We start from the raw sequence: 20,416 nt of genomic DNA, 5'->3' as shown, positions 1-20,416 counted from the left end.
CACATGTCTTTGTTGCTGACAGTGAGCTATCCAGAGTTGCATTCAAATTTCCCCTGGAGTTCCACAGGGAAGTGTCCTTGGGCCCCTGCTCTTCCTCATTTACATCAATGATCTTCCAAATGTATCCCAACACCTGAAACCCATTCTCTTTGCTGACGACACGACTTATGTCATCTCTCACCCTAATCTTTCCACTCTCAACACCATTGTTAATGAGGAGCTGCTCAAAATAACAACTTGGATGACAGCCAATAAACTTACACTTAACACAGACAAAACCTACTATATTATGTTTGGTAACAGAGCAGGTGCTGCACAACTAAACATTAAGATTGACATCACTCTAATTTCCAGACATAATGAGGGCAAATTCCTAGGCCTATACCTTGACAACAACCTGAATTTCAGCACCCATATCCAACACATATCAAAAAAAGTATCCAAAACAGTTGGGATCCTCTCCAAGATATTTACCTGGAGTTTACCTGGAGAGAGTTTCGGGGGTCAACGCCCCCGCGGCCCGGTCTGTGACCAGGCCTCCTGGTGGATCAGCGCCTGATCAACCAGGCTGTTGCTGCTGGCTGCACGCAAACCAACGTACGAGCCACAGCCCGGCTGATCAGGAACTGACTTTAGGTGCTTGTCCAGTGCCAGCTTGAAGACTGCCAGGGGTCTGTTGGTAATCCCCCTTATGTGTGCTGGGAGGCAGTTGAACAGTCTCGGGCCCCTGACACTTATTGTATGGTCTCTTAACGTGCTAGTGACACCCCTGCTTTTCATTGGGGGGATGGTGCATCGTCTGCCAAGTCTTTTGCTTTCGTAGTGAGTGATTTTCGTGTGCAAGTTCGGTACTAGTCCCTCTAGGATTTTCCAGGTGTATATAATCATGTATCTCTCCCTCCTGCGTTCCAGGGAATACAGGTTTAGAAACCTCAAGCGCTCCCAGTAATTGAGGTGTTTTATCTCCGTTATGCGCGCCGTGAAAGTTCTCTGTACATTTTCTAGGTCGGCAATTTCACCTGCCTTGAAAGGTGCTGTTAGAGTGCAGCAATATTCCAGCCTAGATAGAACAAGTGACCTGAAGAGTGTCATCATGGGCTTGGCCTCCCTAGTTTTGAAGGTTCTCATTATCCATCCTGTCATTTTTCTAGCAGATGCGATTGATACAATGTTATGGTCCTTGAAGGTGAGATCCTCCGACATAATCACTCCCAGGTCTTTGACGTTGGTGTTTCGCTCTATTTTGTGGCCAGAATTTGTTTTGTACTCTGATGAAGATTTAATTTCCTCATGTTTACCATATCTGAGTAATTGAAATTTCTCATCGTTGAACTTCATATTGTTTTCTGCAGCCCACTGAAAGATTTGGTTGATGTCCGCCTGGAGCCTTGCAGTGTCTGCAATGGAAGACACTGTCATGCAGATTCGGGTGTCATCTGCAAAGGAAGACACGGTGCTGTGGCTGACATCCTTGTCTATGTCGGATATGAGGATGAGGAACAAGATGGGAGCTAGTACTGTGCCTTGTGGAACAGAGCTTTTCACCGTAGCTGCCTCGGACTTTACTCTGTTGACGACTACTCTCTGTGTTCTGTTAGTGAGGAAATTATAGATCCATCGACCGACTTTTCCTGTTATTCCTTTAGCGCGCATTTTGTGCGCTATTACGCCATGGTCACACTTGTCGAAGGCTTTTGCAAAGTCTGTATATATTACATCTGCATTCTTTTTGTCTTCTAGTGCATTTAGGACCTTGTCGTAGTGATCCAGTAGTTGAGACAGACAGGAGCGACCTGTTCTAAACCCATGTTGCCCTGGGTTGTGTAACTGATGGGTTTCTAGATGGGTGGTGATCTTGCTTCTTAGGACCCTTTCAAAGATTTTTATGATATGGGATGTTAGTGCTATTGGTCTGTAGTTCTTTGCTGTTGCTTTACTGCCCCCTTTGTGGAGTGGGGCTATGTCTGTTGTTTTTAGTAACTGAGGGACGACCCCCGTGTCCATGCTCCCTCTCCATAGGATGGAAAAGGCTCGTGATAGGGGCTTCTTGCAGTTCTTGATGAACACAGAGTTCCATGAGTCTGGCCCTGGGGCAGAGTGCATGGGCATGTCATTTATCGCCTGTTCGAAGTCATTTGGCGTCAGGATAACATCGGATAGGCTTGTGTTAATCAAATTTTGTGGCTCTCTCATAAAAAATTCATTTTGATCTTCGACTCTCAATCTGGTTAGCGGCTTGCTAAAAACTGAGTCATATTGGGACTTGAGTAGCTCACTCATTTCCTTGCTGTCATCTGTGTAGGACCCATCTTGTTTAAGTAGGGGCCCAATACTGGGCGTTGTTCTCGATTTTGATTTGGCATAGGAGAAGAAATACTTTGGGTTTCTTTCGATTTCATTTATAGCTTTTAGTTCTTCCCGCGATTCCTGACTCCTAAAGGATTCTTTTAGCTTAAGTTCGATGCTTGCTATTTCTCTGACCAGTGTCTCCCTGCGCATTTCAGATATATTGACCTCTTTTAGCCGCTCTGTTATTCTTTTCCGTCGCCTGTAAAGGGAGCGCCTGTCTCTTTCTATTTTACATCTACTCCTCCTTTTTCTTAGAGGAATAAGCCTTGTGCATACATCGAGTGCCACCGAGTTAATCTGTTCTAGGCATAAGTTTGGGTCTGTGTTGCTTAGTATATCTTCCCAGCTTATATCGGTTAGGACTTGGTTTACTTGGTCCCACTTTATGTTTTTGTTATTGAAGTTGAATTTGGTGAATGCTCCCTCGTGACTAGTCTCATTTTGTCGGTCTGGGGCTCCTCGCATACATGTCTGAACCTCAATTATGTTGTGATCTGAGTATATTGTTTTTGATATGGTGACATTTCTTATCAGATCATCATTGTTAGTGAATATGAGGTCTAGTGTATTCTCCAGTCTAGTAGGCTCTATTATTTGCTGGTTTAAATTGAATTTTGTGCAGAGATTTAAAAGCTCGTGTGAGTGTGAGTTTTCATCAGAGCTGCCTCCTGGTGTTATTACTGCAACAATATTATTTGCTATATTCCTCCATTTTAGGTGCCTTAAGTTGAAATCCCCCAGGAGCAAGATGTTGGGTGCAGGAGCTGGAAGATTTTCCAGACAGTGGTCAATTTTTAACAGCTGTTCCTGGAATTGCTGGGATGTTGCATCCGGAGGCTTGTAGACTACCACAATGACTAGGTTTTGGTTCTCGACCTTTACTGCTAAAACTTCCACTACGTCATTTGAGGCATTAAGCAGTTCTGTGCAAACAAGTGACTCTGCAATGTACAGGCCAACCCCCCCCTTTTGCCTGTTCACTCTGTCACATCTGTATAGGTTGTAACCTGGGATCCATATTTCATTGTCCAAGTGATCCTTTATGTGGGTCTCAGTGAAAGCCGCGAACATTGCCTTTGCCTCTGCAAGCAGTCCACGGATGAAAGGTATTTTGTTGTTTGTTGCTGGCTTTAGACCCTGTATATTTGCAAAGAAGAATGTTATCGGACTGGTGGTATTGTTGGTACTGGGGGGGGGATTTTTTTTCCGGCATTAGTATCTGTATCTGTTGGTTTGGAGTGGAGGCCATCGACTGTGGTTCCACTCCAGGAATGACTGGATTTGGTGTACGATTTCTGCCATTTCCTGCCAGTTTTTTTTCCTTCCTGGCACTAAAAAACCTCTCCCTCTTGAGTGGCTGTGGCTACCCAGGTTTTCCCATGGCCTGGATGTTTTGTATCTTTTTGTCCCCTTTAGATGGTATGCCTGGCAATTTAAGTTATAGCACAGTCTTTCCTGTACTGAAGAGGTACACATTTCAGGGTGAAAAAGCTTACAGGAAGGGAGTTTGCATTTTCCTGTTGTCATATGGGCATGGCATTTTCTAGGGTGGTCATAGTTGCACGTCCCATCTGTTTTTCCAGATTTCCCATGCCAGCAGATACCAAGTGCATAGTATGTGCACAGGCTTGGTTTCCGCTTGCCTTGGGTTTCTGTGACTGTATTCCCTGTTGGTGCATGTTTCCCTGTCTTACTTCTATCCTCCCTAGCACCAACAATGGAGCTCCCACCAGTTGTTTTTGGTAATTTATCCTCACTATTGCTATTGGAGTCCTCTTGTTTGCTATTTCCTGCGGTATTTCTAGTTTGCAATATTGGTTTTATCTTATCTTTGACTACACTTGTTTCCCTACTATGGCTCCTGTCCCCTATGAGGTCATTTATATGTATTCCTTCCTGCGTATAATTCCCGACTACCTGGACAAAATCTCCAGCTTCACCATTACTGTCTCCCAGGACAGTATCTCCAGCTTCACCATTTCTGTCTCCCAGGACAGTATCTCCAGCTTCACCATTTCTGTCTCCCAGGACAGCACCTCCAGCTTCACCATTTCTACTGTCTCCCAGGACAGCACCTCCAGCTTCACCATTACTGTCTCCCAGGACAGCACCTCCAGCTTTACTATTACTGTCTCCCAGGACATCACCTCCAGCCTTACAGTTTGTGACTACATGGCCAGTATCAAGGGCAGTACCATTCAGCCCAGACTTTTTATGTTCCCATCTGTTGTAGAAAGCTTCCAGGTTTTCTATGAAAGCAGCTTTGATGTTGTCCTCTTTTAATACCCTTGTGATTTTAGTCCACAGATTTTCCTCATTTGGGCATACCCAGAAACACTTCTCTGTTTTAATACTGCTTGTAGCTAGTTCTGGGATATCTGCACAAGGGGCGTGACACCAATTTCCACAAAAATGACAATTTATCCATGTGGAAGCCCGTTTGTTTGACTGACCACAGACTACACACAGCTTCATAATGATTTGAATGGTTGATTTACTGCAATTCTACTAGCAACCTCTTGAATATTATATTAATAACCTTAAATGAAGCTCTAGCTATTTGTATTTCTGTTTCTAACTCTTTTTGTATATTGGACAGCTTACCGTCACGTTCCTGATTTTTAATGTTTGTGTTTATAAGGGCGCCTACAACCCCATCCGTTTACAGTCTGCTTTATTGTCCAACGAAACTGTTTGAAACCAGTCCCGGGTTCGGACCAGTCAAGGGTTCGGACCAGTCAAGGGTCCGGACCAGTCGATCTGCTCTGATCAGTGGGTCACTTATTTAAAACATACTGGTCGGTGATTTGAGCTAACACATGAAGGATCTACTGGAAATTATCTACCCGAGTAATATGTGATTTGACTGATACAAAAGTATAACTTGCGTGTTGAAGAGCCGGTGATATCTGGCAGCTCCTACAATGACGAACGGTCACCTCCTTGTTTATCAATCGCTGTATCTGGCTTTTCTATTTTTTTTTTTTTTTTTTTCCGTCTCCACCACAATAAATGCTATATTATCACTATAGTTGACTGGTGCAAATTTTGGAGGAAGGACGCTTTTTCTGTAGTAATAATTGCTTCTCGTTGTGTATATTGCGACCGCTGGTAACTACAGGTTATATGAAATTCACAGTAACGTCTCGTATTTCAAGAAAAGAAACTAATGAAAGTCACTCCACTCCACTAAGTACCATTATAATACTGGTTAGTTGCTACTACAACACTGTATTCTGCTATTCACTGGTATCACTAGATTATATGCGAGTACACTAGCAGGCCAGGAAGATTATTAAAAACAGCTGACCTGTGGTAAGTTTCTGGCGACTTCTGGCACCTTCCTCTATAGGCTTATCACTTCATTTACAAATTCACCTGTTTTCAAATGACACTTTAGCCTTTATCATCAATATACTAGGGAGCCACTGTAGTATACACTATACACTATGTATACTCAATGTTATCAGGGAGACTTTCTTTCCTCTGACATGAAAAGTTCAATTATTATTATTTTTTCCACACGGGACAAAGGCCTATGATTCCCCTCTGGCAGTAAACTCTGCTACGCAGTGCACACTAATTCTCCTTTTTTGACTCAGTATATAATGTTTTCCGCCCAAGATTGGTTCCAGGCGCTAGAGGGATGTATCGTATAGGATTGATGACACAAATTAAAGTTCTAGCACGTAAGAGCGACCGTGAAAACACGAGAAAACCGGGAGCACAACGAGGCACGCTGACACGCTGGCAAACTTCTTCAATTTCTCTCTCCCCTCCTCTGAACCAGTTTCCCCAGGTCTGGCCTCTTGCTCTTGAAGTTGATCTATCAGTTCATCAGTGGTTAGTTCTTCATTGTCCTCCTCCACCAACTCTTCCACATCCTCCCCACTAACCTCCAACCCCAAGGACTTTCCCAATGCCACATTGGATTCCTCAACTGGCACAGGATTCTCAGGGTTAGCCTCAAACCCTTCAAAATCCCTTTTGTCTACACATTCTGGCCACAGTTTCTTCCAAGCAGAGTTCAAGGTCCTCTTAGTCACTTCCTCCCAAGCCTTACCTATAAGGTTTACACAATTGAGGATATTAAAGTGATCTCTCCAAAACTCTCTTAGAGTCAGTTGAGTTTCTGAGGTCATTACAAAGCACCTTTCAAACAGAGCTTTTGTGTACAGTTTCTTGAAGTTGGAAATAACCTGCTGGTCCATGGGCTGCAGGAGAGGAGTGGTATTAGGAGGCAAAAACTTCACCTTAATGAAGCTCATGTCCCCATAAAGTCGCTCTGCCACGTCTGTAGGATGACCAGGGGCATTGTCTAACACCAGGAGGCACTTAAGTTCTAATTTCTTTTCAGTTAGGTAATCTTTCACATTGGGGGCAAATGCATGGTGTAACCAGTTATAGAAAAATTCCCTAGTGACCCATGCCTTACTGTTTGCCCTTCACAGCACACACAAATTATCCTTGAGGACATTCTTTTGCCTGAACGCTCTGGGAGTTTCAGAGTGATACACTAATAAAAGCTTCACTTTGCAATCACCAGTAGCATTGGCACACATGAGAAGAGTAAGCCTGTCTTTCATAGGCTTATGTCCTGGGAGTGCCTTTTCCTCCTGAGTAATGTAGGTCCTGCTTGGCATTTTCTTCCAGAACAGGCCTGTTTCATCACAATTAAACACTTGTTCAGGTTTCAGTCCTTCAGTTTCTATGCACTCCTTGAATTCCTGCACATATTTTTCAGCCGCTTTGTGGTCCGAACTGGCAGCCTCACCATGCCTTATCACACTATGGATGCCACTACGCTTCTTAAATCTCTCAAACCAACCTTTGCTGGCCTTAAATTCACTCACATCATCACTAGTTGCAGGCATTTTTTTAATTAAATCGTCATGCAACTTCCTAGCCTTTTCACATATGATCGCTTGAGAGACGCTATCTCCTGCTAGCTGTTTTTCATTTATCCACACCAATAAGAGTCTCTCAACATCTTCCATCACTTGCGATCTTTGTTTCGTAAACACAGTTAAACCTTTGGCAAGAACAGCTTCCTTGATTGTCTTTTTGGTGCCCACAATAGTAGCGATGGTTGATTGGGGTTTCTTGTACAACTTGACTAGGTCGGCGATACGCACTCCACTTTCATACTTATCAATGATCTCTTTCTTCATTTCAATGGGTATTCTTACCCTTATTGGTGTACGGTTGGCACTAGAAGCTTTCTTGGGGCCCATGGTCACTTATTTTCCAGAAACAGCACCGAAAACACTGTAATAATACGAAATATTCCGAGTGTATGCTTGGATGTTAGCGCGGAGGCTGGCTGGTAAACAATGGCACGGGCGGCACATGTGAGGCTGGCTGAGGGCGCACATTGGACGCGTCTTGGACGAAAATCGGTGAGCGGGTTTTTAATCGGTATGCGCGGCAAAAATTTTGCGATTAAAGTAAGCGGTATGCGAAATAATCGCTATGTGATGCCATCGTTATGCGGGGGTCCACTGTACGTATCTTAATCTTAAAATAATGATTCCTAACTAGTCACAAGTTTGCCTGTGATACTCCAATATAGAAACTATGTATTGCGCCAAAACAAAAGCATTCACATTGCTAAACTCACAAACTAGTATTTAGTCAATTTACTCCACAATTTGTAATAATTTAGGGTTACGAATTAATCTAAGTTTGCCCGAAATGCCTAGCCTTGCTAGGTGTTCTAGTGGCCCCCTCTGTAATTAGTATTTTATTACATGTAAACCACACAATAACCAAAATCTGTAAACCCTGCATTGTAATCCTTATAGAGAATAAACTTTGATTTGATTTGATTGACTTGATTTGTTATGTTACTGCTGGAGCTACACAGCTCTGACTCAGCCACTAGAAATCACAGGAATATACCTACTGTAAGGTCATCTCTCCACCAGGAATGGATAGAAAAATTATTGTACTCTACTGTACTTTAAACTCTCTTCTTTTCAGGTAGGGTAATTTACTGTACAGTGCAGTAAATTACCTTATTCTTAGAATGTTCAGTAGTCCATCAGTGCAGTCATTTGTGTGTGTGTGTAGACCATCAATTCAATGAACTTTTATTTAATCTTTTCACTGTCGACAGCCCTGATTATAAACCTGCTCTCAGTGTCGAAAAGTATTTGAAAAAAAAAAATTGTTTTTCTTACCAAAATCTTAAGAATATTTTTCCGAGTTTTAAAACAGATTTTTTTTTTTTTTTTTGTGATAAATACTTACCAAAATATAGAGGCGAGAAGTTGACAGAAAGTGAACCACTTACAGTAACATCGGTGACTGCCGCTCACTCGGTAATATTATTTTTACTTTAAAAAAAAAGCAAACCATACCACGGGTGAGGTTAGAACCTGTGACTCCTGCTGCTTTAGTATTGTACATATCGTAGAATCACTGAAGAAGGCACATTCTTCCCCCTCTCTTCCTTCTCCACTTTTGTACCTTGCTACAATTTCTTTCTTCAATTCTATAGTGTTTCTCACTTTCTTTACCAAAGGTCTAGCACTAGGAAGTTTCTTTGGTCCCATGGTGGCTTATTTCACAGTCGCACTTAATAAAGAATCACAAAAACCAATGGATTTTAAGGAAATGTTTGGATGAATGCGTGGAGTATATGCTCATTCACCGAGAGACACAGGGAAACTAACTCACCAAAGTGTGGCATCCCCGCGGAAGAGGCGAGCTAATGCATCTAATGCCACCGACTTACGAGGCACCAGCCGAAATATGGAGCAAAATTTCCGCCCAAATTTGGCCTAAGTATGAATCGACCGATAAACAAAGCAGCCAAAAAATGAGGCTCCAGTGTACACAGCTTTACTTTGTGTGTGTGTGTTTAGCATAGTTATTACCAGGAACACAGAATGATCACATAAATAGCAGAGTTATTATATTGTGTAGAAACACATCAGTTACCAGAATTTTTAATCAAACTTATTTTCTACACTGCATTTTACAGGGAAAATTTAGCAATAGCTTCATTTATATGAAATGAAAAAAAACTCATAAAATCCCACATTTTAATACACAGGTAATCCACACGTAGGAGACTGAAACTTATCCCGATGTTTTAGTCCGACTTGGACCAGTAACATCATATAGATTTGTTAATGGTCCAAGTCAGACCAAAACATCACAAGTTTCAGCCTCTTAAATGTGGGTTATTTGTGTATTGTTCCAGCCACAGTATTGTGACACTCATTCTCAGAATTTAACGTTTGTGGATAGTGTAATGCTTGTAGTTTTCTGCTTGTCATAAAAGATGGTAGTAGTGTGGCTATTATCCATTTATTGGCACCAGCTTTTGGCCATGGTCGCATCACTGCTCTAAATATGCTAGACAAGAGCTTTACAGTTAGATCTGTCCCAGTCTTTTGGACCGTCTTGTCTGGGAAAGAGTTTTCCTACACTTTATGGGATGTATGATGGAGTATTTGGAGAAAACCTGGTAACCTTGTTCTTTTATGCTTACTACTGCTGAAGGGGACCTTGTGATGGTCCTGGCTAGCTTAGGCAAAGACCTAGTAGCTGAGAGATACCTTCTGGTGGTCCTGGCCAGCTTAGGTTATCTGCTACAAAAACAGGAGAAGTTTCCTACAAAGGAGCAGGTTGTTAAGGATAAAGGTATTGCTTTGCAATTAATGTGTTAATCATTAAATAATGGCAGCTGTAAGTGATGCTTTGATGCTTGGCCGAGAATTTCAACCTGAATTTTTTTATGTACTGCTTTGCATTCCTTGGACCCCCCAAAAATGGCAGTCTTTTTAGGTCTCCAAATTGCAAGCAAATAAAAATAATGATTAACTATAGTTGCTTGTCGAGATGTATTATGTTTAATGCATTGGTTAAATCTACAAATGTTACAGAAATAATCTTACCTTAAATTGTGATTGTTGGTGCATATTGATGATGCTGAACAGTGTAGAAGGATGCTGAGGTGGATGGTTGATGCTGAGGTGGATGGTTGAGGCTCTGACACTAAAAGTTGATGGTTGCATAAGGACTTTCAACAACATACTTATTGAAGCAGCCACCTATAAATATTAGAAAACTGGAGAAAATGGAATTGATGTAGTGTTTGTATGGATTTAATCTCACTGAATTATACATACCAAAGAAAGTATTTTGAAAGACAGGGCAAAATAAAACCTTGGTCTCTTTGCATCAGGTACTAGAAATAGTGTTAGAAATGACTAATGAATCTGAATGTCATAGAAATGTATTTGAAAGGCTGAGTAGATCTATAACTTGCTATAATAACATGAACATAAATAAGCTCATTTAGGGAGCAACTTGCAGTATGAACAGATGGAGTGACCAGTAGAAAGAGAAAAAAAAGAGTGCAGGGTAAGATAAACAGTGAGAAAGATGAACTGAAAGTGAGTCTGTTGATATTGTCTCCATGACTGCTGTGAAGAACAAGACACTATTGTTGTCAGTATATTATCTTCAATAGTGTTGTTTGTACATCATCTTCACTAGTGTTATCAGAGCATGTGACTCAAGTGTTGTGTGTTGTCAGGTTCCTCACATAAATGTGCTGACCAAGATGGACTTACTGAACAAGGCAGCACAACAACACCTTGAGATGTTCCTTGTTCCGGAGGTACGAGAGTTGCTAGACTCACAACGTGCCACTTCTAAGTTCAATAAAAAGTAAGATTTTTATTTTTCTCTATAGGTGTTAAAGGAAGCACTAACCCAGAAGTGCCATCCTCCGGAGAGGCATTGGATTCGCCTGACCTTCCTCATATTATAACAAATTTCCAGAAAAAAATTGAGCATCTTGAACAGATCCTGACAAGTTTAATAAATATATGTAATCAGGATGATGCTCTTGAGCATGGTGATGATGTCAAAAGTGCAGCAATCTCCGTTCAGCTTCCAGCAATTTGTGAGAAAGAAGCCCATAACTCTTGCCTTCAAAACTTGCCTCATAACTGGCTGCCAAAATGCCGAAAAATGCTTAAAAATAAAGGTTCTGAAGATAAAGACGTACAAACTATGCTATTTGCTCTTAAGTGTCTGCACACTGCAGTCAAAGCATAATAGTTTTACCATCTTATGAGCAAGAGATTGTAATAACTCACTACAATGGATACATTACAAATCTTTTCATGGAACATTGCTTCCATCAGGAAGCGGTTGCCTGACTTACATCATATTAGTGCAACCAAGAATATTGATGTCATCTGTTTGCAGGAATGTAGATTGAAAGATGGAGCACCTCCACCAAACTTGCCTGGATATGCAGCTTATAACCTAAGGTCAACCAACTGTTGTGTGATGTATGTCAGAAAGAACTTGCCACATTCACTCCTTTCCTTGCAGAGTCGAGTTAACATGCAGTATCATGGTGTCAAAGTATATGCAGGCGATTTTTCCATAAACATTTTTAATCTTTATGCCCCAGCGAACCAGCTTCGACCTGATGCTTTACCAGATCGCATCAATAGTGAACCTACCATCATTCTTGGAGATTTTAATGCCAGACATAAGAATATTGGTGGGTCTATTACAAACACCAATGGAACTAAACTAGTGAGATTGCTGAATGAGCATGATAATGTTCGAATTGTGGGCACTACTGAGCCTACTCACATATATGGTGGCATACTAGATCTGTGTCTTGGATTTAATACATCATATACGATGCATGACTCTGTCATAGTTGATGATCTTCTTTCTGATTACTTCCCAAGACTAACAACTGTCAATCTTGATCACATCTCCAGCAATCAAGGAGCTAAATACAGAAGGAGGAAACTTATTCTCAAACCAGAACACAGAGACAACTTTATTAACCACTTGGATCAATGGTATAAGAATTACGAGCCCACTGGTACACAAAAATTTAATGATGATTTAATTACCACTATTGAGAGTGTTCTCACAGATCAAGTGGGCAGGAATAGGAAGCAAAGACCCTCCACTATAAATAACAATAAAAACCAATGTAAATACTATAATGATCCACAGCTGCGCAATCTAACACATGCAGCTAGGAGGATTGGTAAAGCATACCGTGAATGTAGAACCCCAGACCTGCTCAGAACGTTCCAAGCTGCACTAACAAATGCAAGGAATAGAAAGGAAGAACTTAGGCAACAGGAATGGGAACAGTTTGTTAGTGGATTAAATAGGTCCACCCCTTTGAGTTTGGCTTGGAAAGGTATAAATAAAATAACCAGGAAAAAGACTGGCAATGTTGCTCATCCCTTTCCTCTTGAAAAAGCAAATGACCTCATAAATGACTGGTCCGAAACATCCAGGCATGAAAGCCTTCCATCTCATATTAGAAAAAATTTAGAGAGTACTTCTGAAGAAATGTTGAAACTGATTAATTTTATGAGCCAAAATATTGATGAGAGTGATTGCCTCTTTACCGAGTATGAATTAGATAATGCATTAACCAAAGGTCGATCAACTGCTCCTGGAGAGGATGGTATAACCTATGATATTCTCAGAACTCTAAGGCACATGCCTGATAACCCTTTGTTGGCACTGTATAATCTCAGTTACATTGAGGGCGTTCTTCCTACTTCCTGGACCAATAGTCTCATTGTGCCTATCCCTAAGCCCCAACAGCCTGATACATTTAGGCCGATCTCCTTAACTAGTTGTCTTTGCAAAACTTTTGAAAGAATGATGCTTAACAGATTGTACTACAGAATCAGATATCAACTTTTCCCCTACCTCTATGGGTTCATGAAAGGTAAAAGTGTGCAGAACTGTATTTCCACCTTTCTCACTGCACACACCTCTACTAGTTTTACCACTTTTCTTGATCTAAAATCTGCATTTGATATTGCAAACAGAACCGTTATACTACATGAACTAGCCAAAATGAATATTGGTGGTAGCTTACTCTGCTGGATAATAGGATACCTGTCAAATAGAGTATCCTCTGTCCTTTACCAAGGCTTCAGAAGTGATTCTAAAGAAATGTCTTTAGGTACACCGCAGGGAGGAGTTCTTAGTCCCATGCTATTTAATATTCTGATTAATGCTCTCCTAAATGCTCTATATGCCTCACCTAAACATATAGCTATAAGCTATGCTGATGATATCATGATCCATACAACAGGGCATAAGAAGATGAATACCATTCTTAATGAAGTTCAAGCAATTTGTAATCGACTAGGCCTCATAATATCTTCCTCTAAAACAAAGATATTAACAAGCAAACGACATCCCCCACCCATCTATTTGCAGGGTGAAATCATTAGCTACGTTAAAACTTACAGATATCTTGGTGTAGATGTACCCTTTAACAAATCCACTATACCACAACTAAACAAGAAATGTAAAGCTAGGCTAAATGCTCTCAAAGCTGTTGCTGGCTACAACACCAACTATGGTGCTAATGTTGCTAGCTATAACCCCAACTATGGTGCTAATGTGAGAATCGTGAGAATGATGTACATAGCCTATGTTAGGTCCTTAATTGATTATGCTGCTCCAATGTTGATATTAGCTAGACAAAGTTCCCTCCGACCCTTGGAGTTAATGCAAAATGAAGCTCTCAGGACTATTCTTGGCTGTCCCAGATCTACAAAAGTTCTTAACATGAGGAAGGAGCTTGGGATTTCTAGTATCAGTGATAGGATTGTTGAAATTAACACTGTACTCGGTATTAGAATGTTGAGAAACGAACCAGACACTGTCACAGTGAATCTTACCAAGTGTCTAGAGGTAAATACACACAGATCTAAATGGATTGTGAAAACGTGCAATTGCATTAAGTTTTATAACCTGCATGAACTGTATCACTGTAGGCAACAAGAGCATTTCACCCCTCCATGGAAGATGTGTTCATTTAATATCACATACCTACAAGTCCCTCCCAAGAAGCTCATTGCTAGTAATCCCTTCCTTAAATCTCTTGTTAGAGCAACTGCTCAAGAAGAAATTTTTCGCCTAGCTGGTAGTAATAAGTTATCACAAGTTATATACACTGATGGATCTAAACAGGAGTCTTCTGGCAGGGCTGCATCTGCTCTTGTTGCCACCTCCCTAGTTAAGAACGATAATAAATTTGTTGAGTTAGGCATAAGAATTAACAACTGGGCGTCTACACTGCAAACTGAATTGTTTGCAATCCTAATGGCGCTAAAGCTAACCTATGACACTGAGCTTGACTCTATCATCATTACTGATTCTATGTCATCATTGAAGGCTCTTGGCTCATATAATGACTCCAACAACATGCTCATTGGGGGAGCCAGGTATAGATACTCAAAAATTAGGGACAAAGGAATTAATGTACAATTGCTATGGATCCCATCACACATTGGATTACTCCTTCATGATAAAGTTGATATGTTAGCCAAGAAGAGTACCCAGAAGGAGAACGTAGAATATAACTTTGGTATAACTGTGTCTAGCATTAGGAATAATATTAGGAGAGAAGTAAATAATGAAGATGATTGTTATAGTAATGCAGTTAGAAGCCTGAGTAGATCTATAACCCACTATGATAACATGAACGTAGATAAGTATGTTTATGGAGCAACTTGCAATGTGAACAGACTGACTGATGTTGTAGTGGCCAGGCTTAGGCTTGGTTACAAGTACTTCTGGCAGTTTGGGAGACACACAGATGATGATCAAACTAAATGTAAATTATGTGATCAGGCATATGGTCACTCTCTTGAACACTATGTGCTTAATTGTCCACTTATTGAGGAATACAGAGACAGACAGTATAATAACCTATGTGACATGTCAAGATATCTTATTAATGAAAATAAGATACCAGATATACTAAGCAAATTTCCTAAATTTGCTTGTAACAGATAAGTAAACTATAGATATGTAGATATAAATCCATATGTATTCCTGTTAACCCTTTGGGGCCTAGTTCCTAGGCCTTTTGTGTATCCACATGCTCTCGCGCTACCGTCCACAGGATGGATATGGGGTGCACAATAAACTAGCCACTTCGGTGGCAAAATCTAAAAATCTAATCTATTGATGATGGTAGATGTTTCTTGACTGACTAAGTGGAGCTATCCTTCCCTTCCCTGGATCAAACTTAGTTACCCATCATTCCCCAAGTTCTATTTTTAAACAAAATAATGGCAAACTTGACCGATTAAAATTAGGATTTAACATACAGTGGTATCTTGAGTTACGTGCTTAATTCATTCCAGAAGGCTGTTTGAGTGCCGTTACCGAACGAATAATGTAAATTAGATTAGTCCGTTTCAGACCCCCAAAAATGCACTTACATAATTATTCAAGTTGGGAGCTGTTTGAAACTCAAGGTACCACTGTGCACTGTTGGTAACGTTTTCTCATTTGGTTCAGCACTGAATGACCCATTGCAGTTTATCACTTGTTAATAATAATACTAATCTTACAGTGGGGTAACTAAGGCTATTTTCTAAAATTTCTTTAAAAGCGATGCCAATGATGCTTGTGTGTTGTCAGTGGTGATGTACAAATGTACGAGATGATTTTTTTTTTTATTGCAGGCATCACAAGTTGACCCGGGCCCTGGGTAGAGTTCTCGACGAATATTCCCTTGTACATTATGTTCCTCTCAACATTAAGAAGGAAGACTCTTTGATGGATGTACTTATTCAGACAGACTTTGCTCTGCAATATGGTGAAGATCAAGATGTCAGAACAACAGACTTTGAGTATCCTGACCAAGATGATGATGACGACAGAGGTCCATCCTTTGCTTACTAAACTTTGGTGTGAGTTCTAAGCCCTTTATACAACATGTCAAGTGTGCAAAGAATTCCTTCGCATTGAGGCTAGTTCCAGAGCTAAGGGGTACGAGTTAACGAGGAGAGGCTAAAGGAAGCTAAGATAACACTGAAGGACAAAAGAACCCGACGATAGTGTTGAATATCACATCCGTTGTAGTACCCACAAGATGTTTAAAGTGAATTAACAGTGTTAACAGAGGTTGTAGTAAATAAGCTTAATATTCAGTTATACAACGAGTCAGTTTAATTTATTATTGCATTCAGTTTCTCAGAAAGTTCTTTTATAGATATGACTTATTTTTATAGATATGACTTATTTTTTTATAGATATGACTTAATTTGTATAGATATGACTTATTACTTTTCCTTTTATATCCATGGGGAAGTGGAATAAGAATCTTTCCTCCGTAAGCCATGCGTGTTGTAAAAGTCAACTAAAATGCCGGGAACAATGGGCTAGTAACCCCTTTTCCTGTAAAGATTACTAAAAAGAATAATAAGAAAATTGTCAAAGTGGGAAGTCTGAATGTGCGTGGATGTTGTGCAAATGATAAGAAAGAGATGATTGTGGATGTTATGAATGAGAAGAAACTGGATGTCCTGGCTTTAAGTGAAACAAAGCTGAAGGGGGTGGGAGAGTTTCAATGGAGAGGAATAAATGGGATTAGGTCAGGGGTTTCAAATAGAGTTAGAGCTAAAGAAGGAGTAGCAATAATGTTGAAGGATAAGCTATGGCAGGAAAAGAGGGACTACAAATGTATAAATTCAAGGATTATGTGGAGTAAAATAAAGATTGGATGTGAAAAGTGGGTTATAGTAAGCGTGTATGCACCTGGAGAAGAGAGAAGTGTAGAGGAGAGAGAGAGATTCTGGGAAATGTTGAGTGAATGTGTGGGGAGTTTTGAATCAACTGTGAGAGTAATGGTGGTTGGGGATTTCAATGCTAAAGTGGGTAAAAATGTTATAGAGGGAGTAGTAGGTAAATTTGGGGTGCCAGGGGTAAATGTAAATGGGGAGCCTTTAATTGAGCTATGTGTAGAAAGAAATTTGGTAATAAGTAATACATATTTTATGAAAAAGAGGATAAATAAATATACAAGGTATGATGTAGCACGTAATGAAAGTAGTTTGTTAGATTATGTATTGGTGGATAAAAGCTTGATGGGTAGGCTCCAGGATGTACATGTTTATAGAGGGGCAACTGATATATCGGATCATTATTTAGTTGTAGCTACAGTTAGAGTAAGAGGTAGATGGGAAAAGAGGAAGGTGGCAACAACAAGTAAGAGGGAGGTGAAAGTGTATAAACCAAGGGAGGAGGAAGTTCGGGCGAGATATAAGCGACTATTGGCAGAAAGGTGGGCTAGTGCAAAGATGAGTAGTGGGGGGGTTGAAGAGGGTTGGAATAGTTTTAAAAATGCAGTATTAGAATGTGGGGCAGAAGTTTGTGGTTATAGGAGGGTGGGGGCAGGAGGAAAGAGGAGTGATTGGTGGAATGATGAAGTAAAGGGTGTGATAAAAGAGAAAAAGGTAGCTTACGAGAAGTTTTTACAAAGCAGAAGTGTTATAAGAAGAGCAGAGTATATGGAGAGTAAAAGAAAGGTGAAGAGAGTGGTGAGAGAGTGCAAAAGGAGAGCAGATGAAAGAGTGGGAGAAGCACTGTCAAGAAATTTTAATGAAAATAAGAAAAAATTTTGGAGTGAGTTAAACAAGTTAAGAAAGCCTAGGGAAAGTATGGATTTGTCAGTTAAAAACAGAGTAGGGGAGTTAATAGATGGGGAGAGGGAGGTATTAGGTAGATGGCGAGAATATTTTGAGGAACTTTTAAATGTTAAGGAAGAAAGGGAGGCGGTAATTTCATGCACTGGCCAGGGAGGTATACCATCTTTTAGGAGTGAAGAAGAGCAGAATGTAAGTGTGGTGGAGGTACGTGAGGCATTACGTAGAATGAAAGGGGGTAAAGCAGCTGGAACTGATGGGATCATGACAGAAATGTTAAAAGCAGGGGGGGATATAGTGTTGGAGTGGTTGGTACTTTTGTTTAATAAATGTATGAAAGAGGGGAAGGTACCTAGGGATTGGCGGAGAGCATGTATAGTCCCTTTATATGAAGGGAAAGGGGACAAAAGAGAGTGTAAAAATTATAGAGGAATAAGTTTACTGAGTATACCAGGAAAAGTATACGGTAGGGTTATAATTGAAAGAATTAGAGGTAAGACAGAATGTAGGATTGCGGATGAGCAGGGAGGCTTCAGAGTGGGTAGGGGATGTGTAGATCAAGTGTTTACATTGAAGCATATATGTGAACAGTATTTAGATAAAGGTAGGGAAGTTTTTATTGCATTTATGGATTTAGAAAAGGCATATGATAGAGTGGATAGAGGAGCAATGTGGCAGATGTTGCAAGTATATGGAATAGGTGGTAAGTTACTAAATGCTGTAAAGAGTTTTTATGAGGATACTGAGGCTCAGGTTAGGGTGTGTAGAAGAGAGGGAGAATACTTCCCGGTAAAAGTAGGTCTTAGACAGGGATGTGTAGTCACCATGGTTGTTTAATATATTTATAGATGGGGTTGTAAAAGAAGTAAATGCTAGGGTGTTCGGGAGAGGGGTGGGATTAAATTATGGGGAATCAAATTCAAAATGGGAATTGACACAGTTACTTTTTGCTGATGATACTGTGCTTATGGGAGATTCTAAAGAAAAATTGCAAAGGTTAGTGGATGGGTTTGAGAATGTGTGTAAAGGTAGAAAGTTGAAAGTGAACATAGAAAAGAGTAAGGTGATGAGGGTATCAAATGATTTAGATAAAGAAAAATTGGATATCAAATTGGGGAGGAGGAGTATGGAAGAAGTGAATGTTTTCAGATACAGTGGACCCCCGGTTAACGATATTTTTTCACTCCAGAAGTATGTTCAGGTGCCAGTACTGACCGAATTTGTTCCCATAAGAAATATTGTGAAGTAGATTAGTCCATTTCAGACCCCCAAACATACACATACAAACGCACTTACATAAATACACTTACATAATTGGTCGCATTCGGAGGTAATCGTTATGCGGGGGTCCACTGTACTTGGGAGTTGACGTGTCGGCGGATGGATTTATGAAGGATGAGGTTAATCATAGAATTGATGAGGGAAAAAAGGTGAGTGGTGCATTGAGGTATATGTGGAGTCAAAAAACATTATCTATGGAGGCAAAGAAGGGAATGTATGAAAGTATAGTAGTACCAACACTCTTATATGGATGTGAAGCTTGGGTGGTAAATGCAGCAGCGAGGAGACGGTTGGAAGCAGTGCAGATGTCCTGTCTAAGGGCAATGTGTGGTGTAAATATTATGCAGAAAATTCGGAGTGTGGAAATTAGGAGAAGGTGTGGAGTTAATAAAAGCATTAGTCAGAGGGCAGAAGAGGGGTTGTTGAGGTGGTATGGTCATTTAGAGAGAATGTATCAAAGTAGAATGACATTGAAAGCATATAAATCTATAGAGGAAGGAAGGAGGGGTAGGGGTCGTCCTCAAAAGGGTTGGAAAGAGGGGGTAAAGGAGGTTTTGTGGGCTAGGGGCTTGGACTTCCAGCAAGCGTGCATGAGCGTATTAGATAGGAGTGAATGGAGGCGAATGATATTTGGGACCTGACGATCTGTTGGAGTGTGAGCATGGTAATATTTAGTGAAGGGATTCAGGGAAACCGGTTATTTTCATATAGTCGGACTTGAGTCCTGGAAATGGGAAGTACAATGCCTGCACTTTAAAGGAGGGGTTTGGGATATTGGCAGTTTGGAGGGATATGTTGTGTATCTTTATACGTATATGCTTCTGAACTGTTGTATTCTGAGCACCTCTGCTTAGTGAGATACAGAGGTATGAAGGTGACCACTTACGGCAGATACAGAGGTATGAAGGTGACCACTTACGGCAGATACAGAGGTATGAAGGTGACCTCTTACGGCAGATACAGAGGTATGAAGGTGACCACTTTCGGCAGATACAGAGGTAAGAAGTTGACCACTTACGGCAGATACAGAGGTATGAAGTTGACCACTTACGGCAGATACAGAGGTATGAAGTTGACCACTTACGGCAGATAGAGAGGTATGAAGGTGACCACTTATGGCAGATACAGAGGTATGAAGGTGACCACTTACGGCAGATACAGAGGTATGAAGGTGACCACTTATGGCAGATACAGAGGTATGAAGTTGACCACTTACGGCAGATACAGAGGTATGAAGTTGACCACTTACGACTGATACAGAGGTATGAAGGTGACCACTTACGGCAGATACAGAGGTATGAAGTTGACCACTTATG

General features: G+C 40.7%; 1 protein-coding gene across 1 annotated transcript in view; it reads left to right on the top strand.

Moving 5' to 3' along the window:
- LOC138851271 (GPN-loop GTPase 3-like) overlaps nucleotides 1-20,106 on the top strand; it is a 41,194-nt gene extending 21,088 nt beyond the window's left edge. The window contains 2 exon segments of the mRNA XM_070080219.1: nucleotides 10,901-11,034; nucleotides 15,858-20,106. Coding sequence (XP_069936320.1) covers nucleotides 10,901-11,034; nucleotides 15,858-16,077 — 354 coding nt within the window. The 3' untranslated portion in view covers nucleotides 16,078-20,106.
- Nucleotides 20,107-20,416: the final 310 nt, after the last annotated feature.

This window comes from Cherax quadricarinatus, unplaced genomic scaffold, assembly GCF_038502225.1.
Source record: "Cherax quadricarinatus isolate ZL_2023a unplaced genomic scaffold, ASM3850222v1 Contig229, whole genome shotgun sequence".
NCBI classification, from domain to species: domain Eukaryota; kingdom Metazoa; phylum Arthropoda; class Malacostraca; order Decapoda; family Parastacidae; genus Cherax; species Cherax quadricarinatus.
Note: the sequence above shows the minus strand (reverse complement) of the source record. Positions and strands in the feature narration are given on the sequence as shown.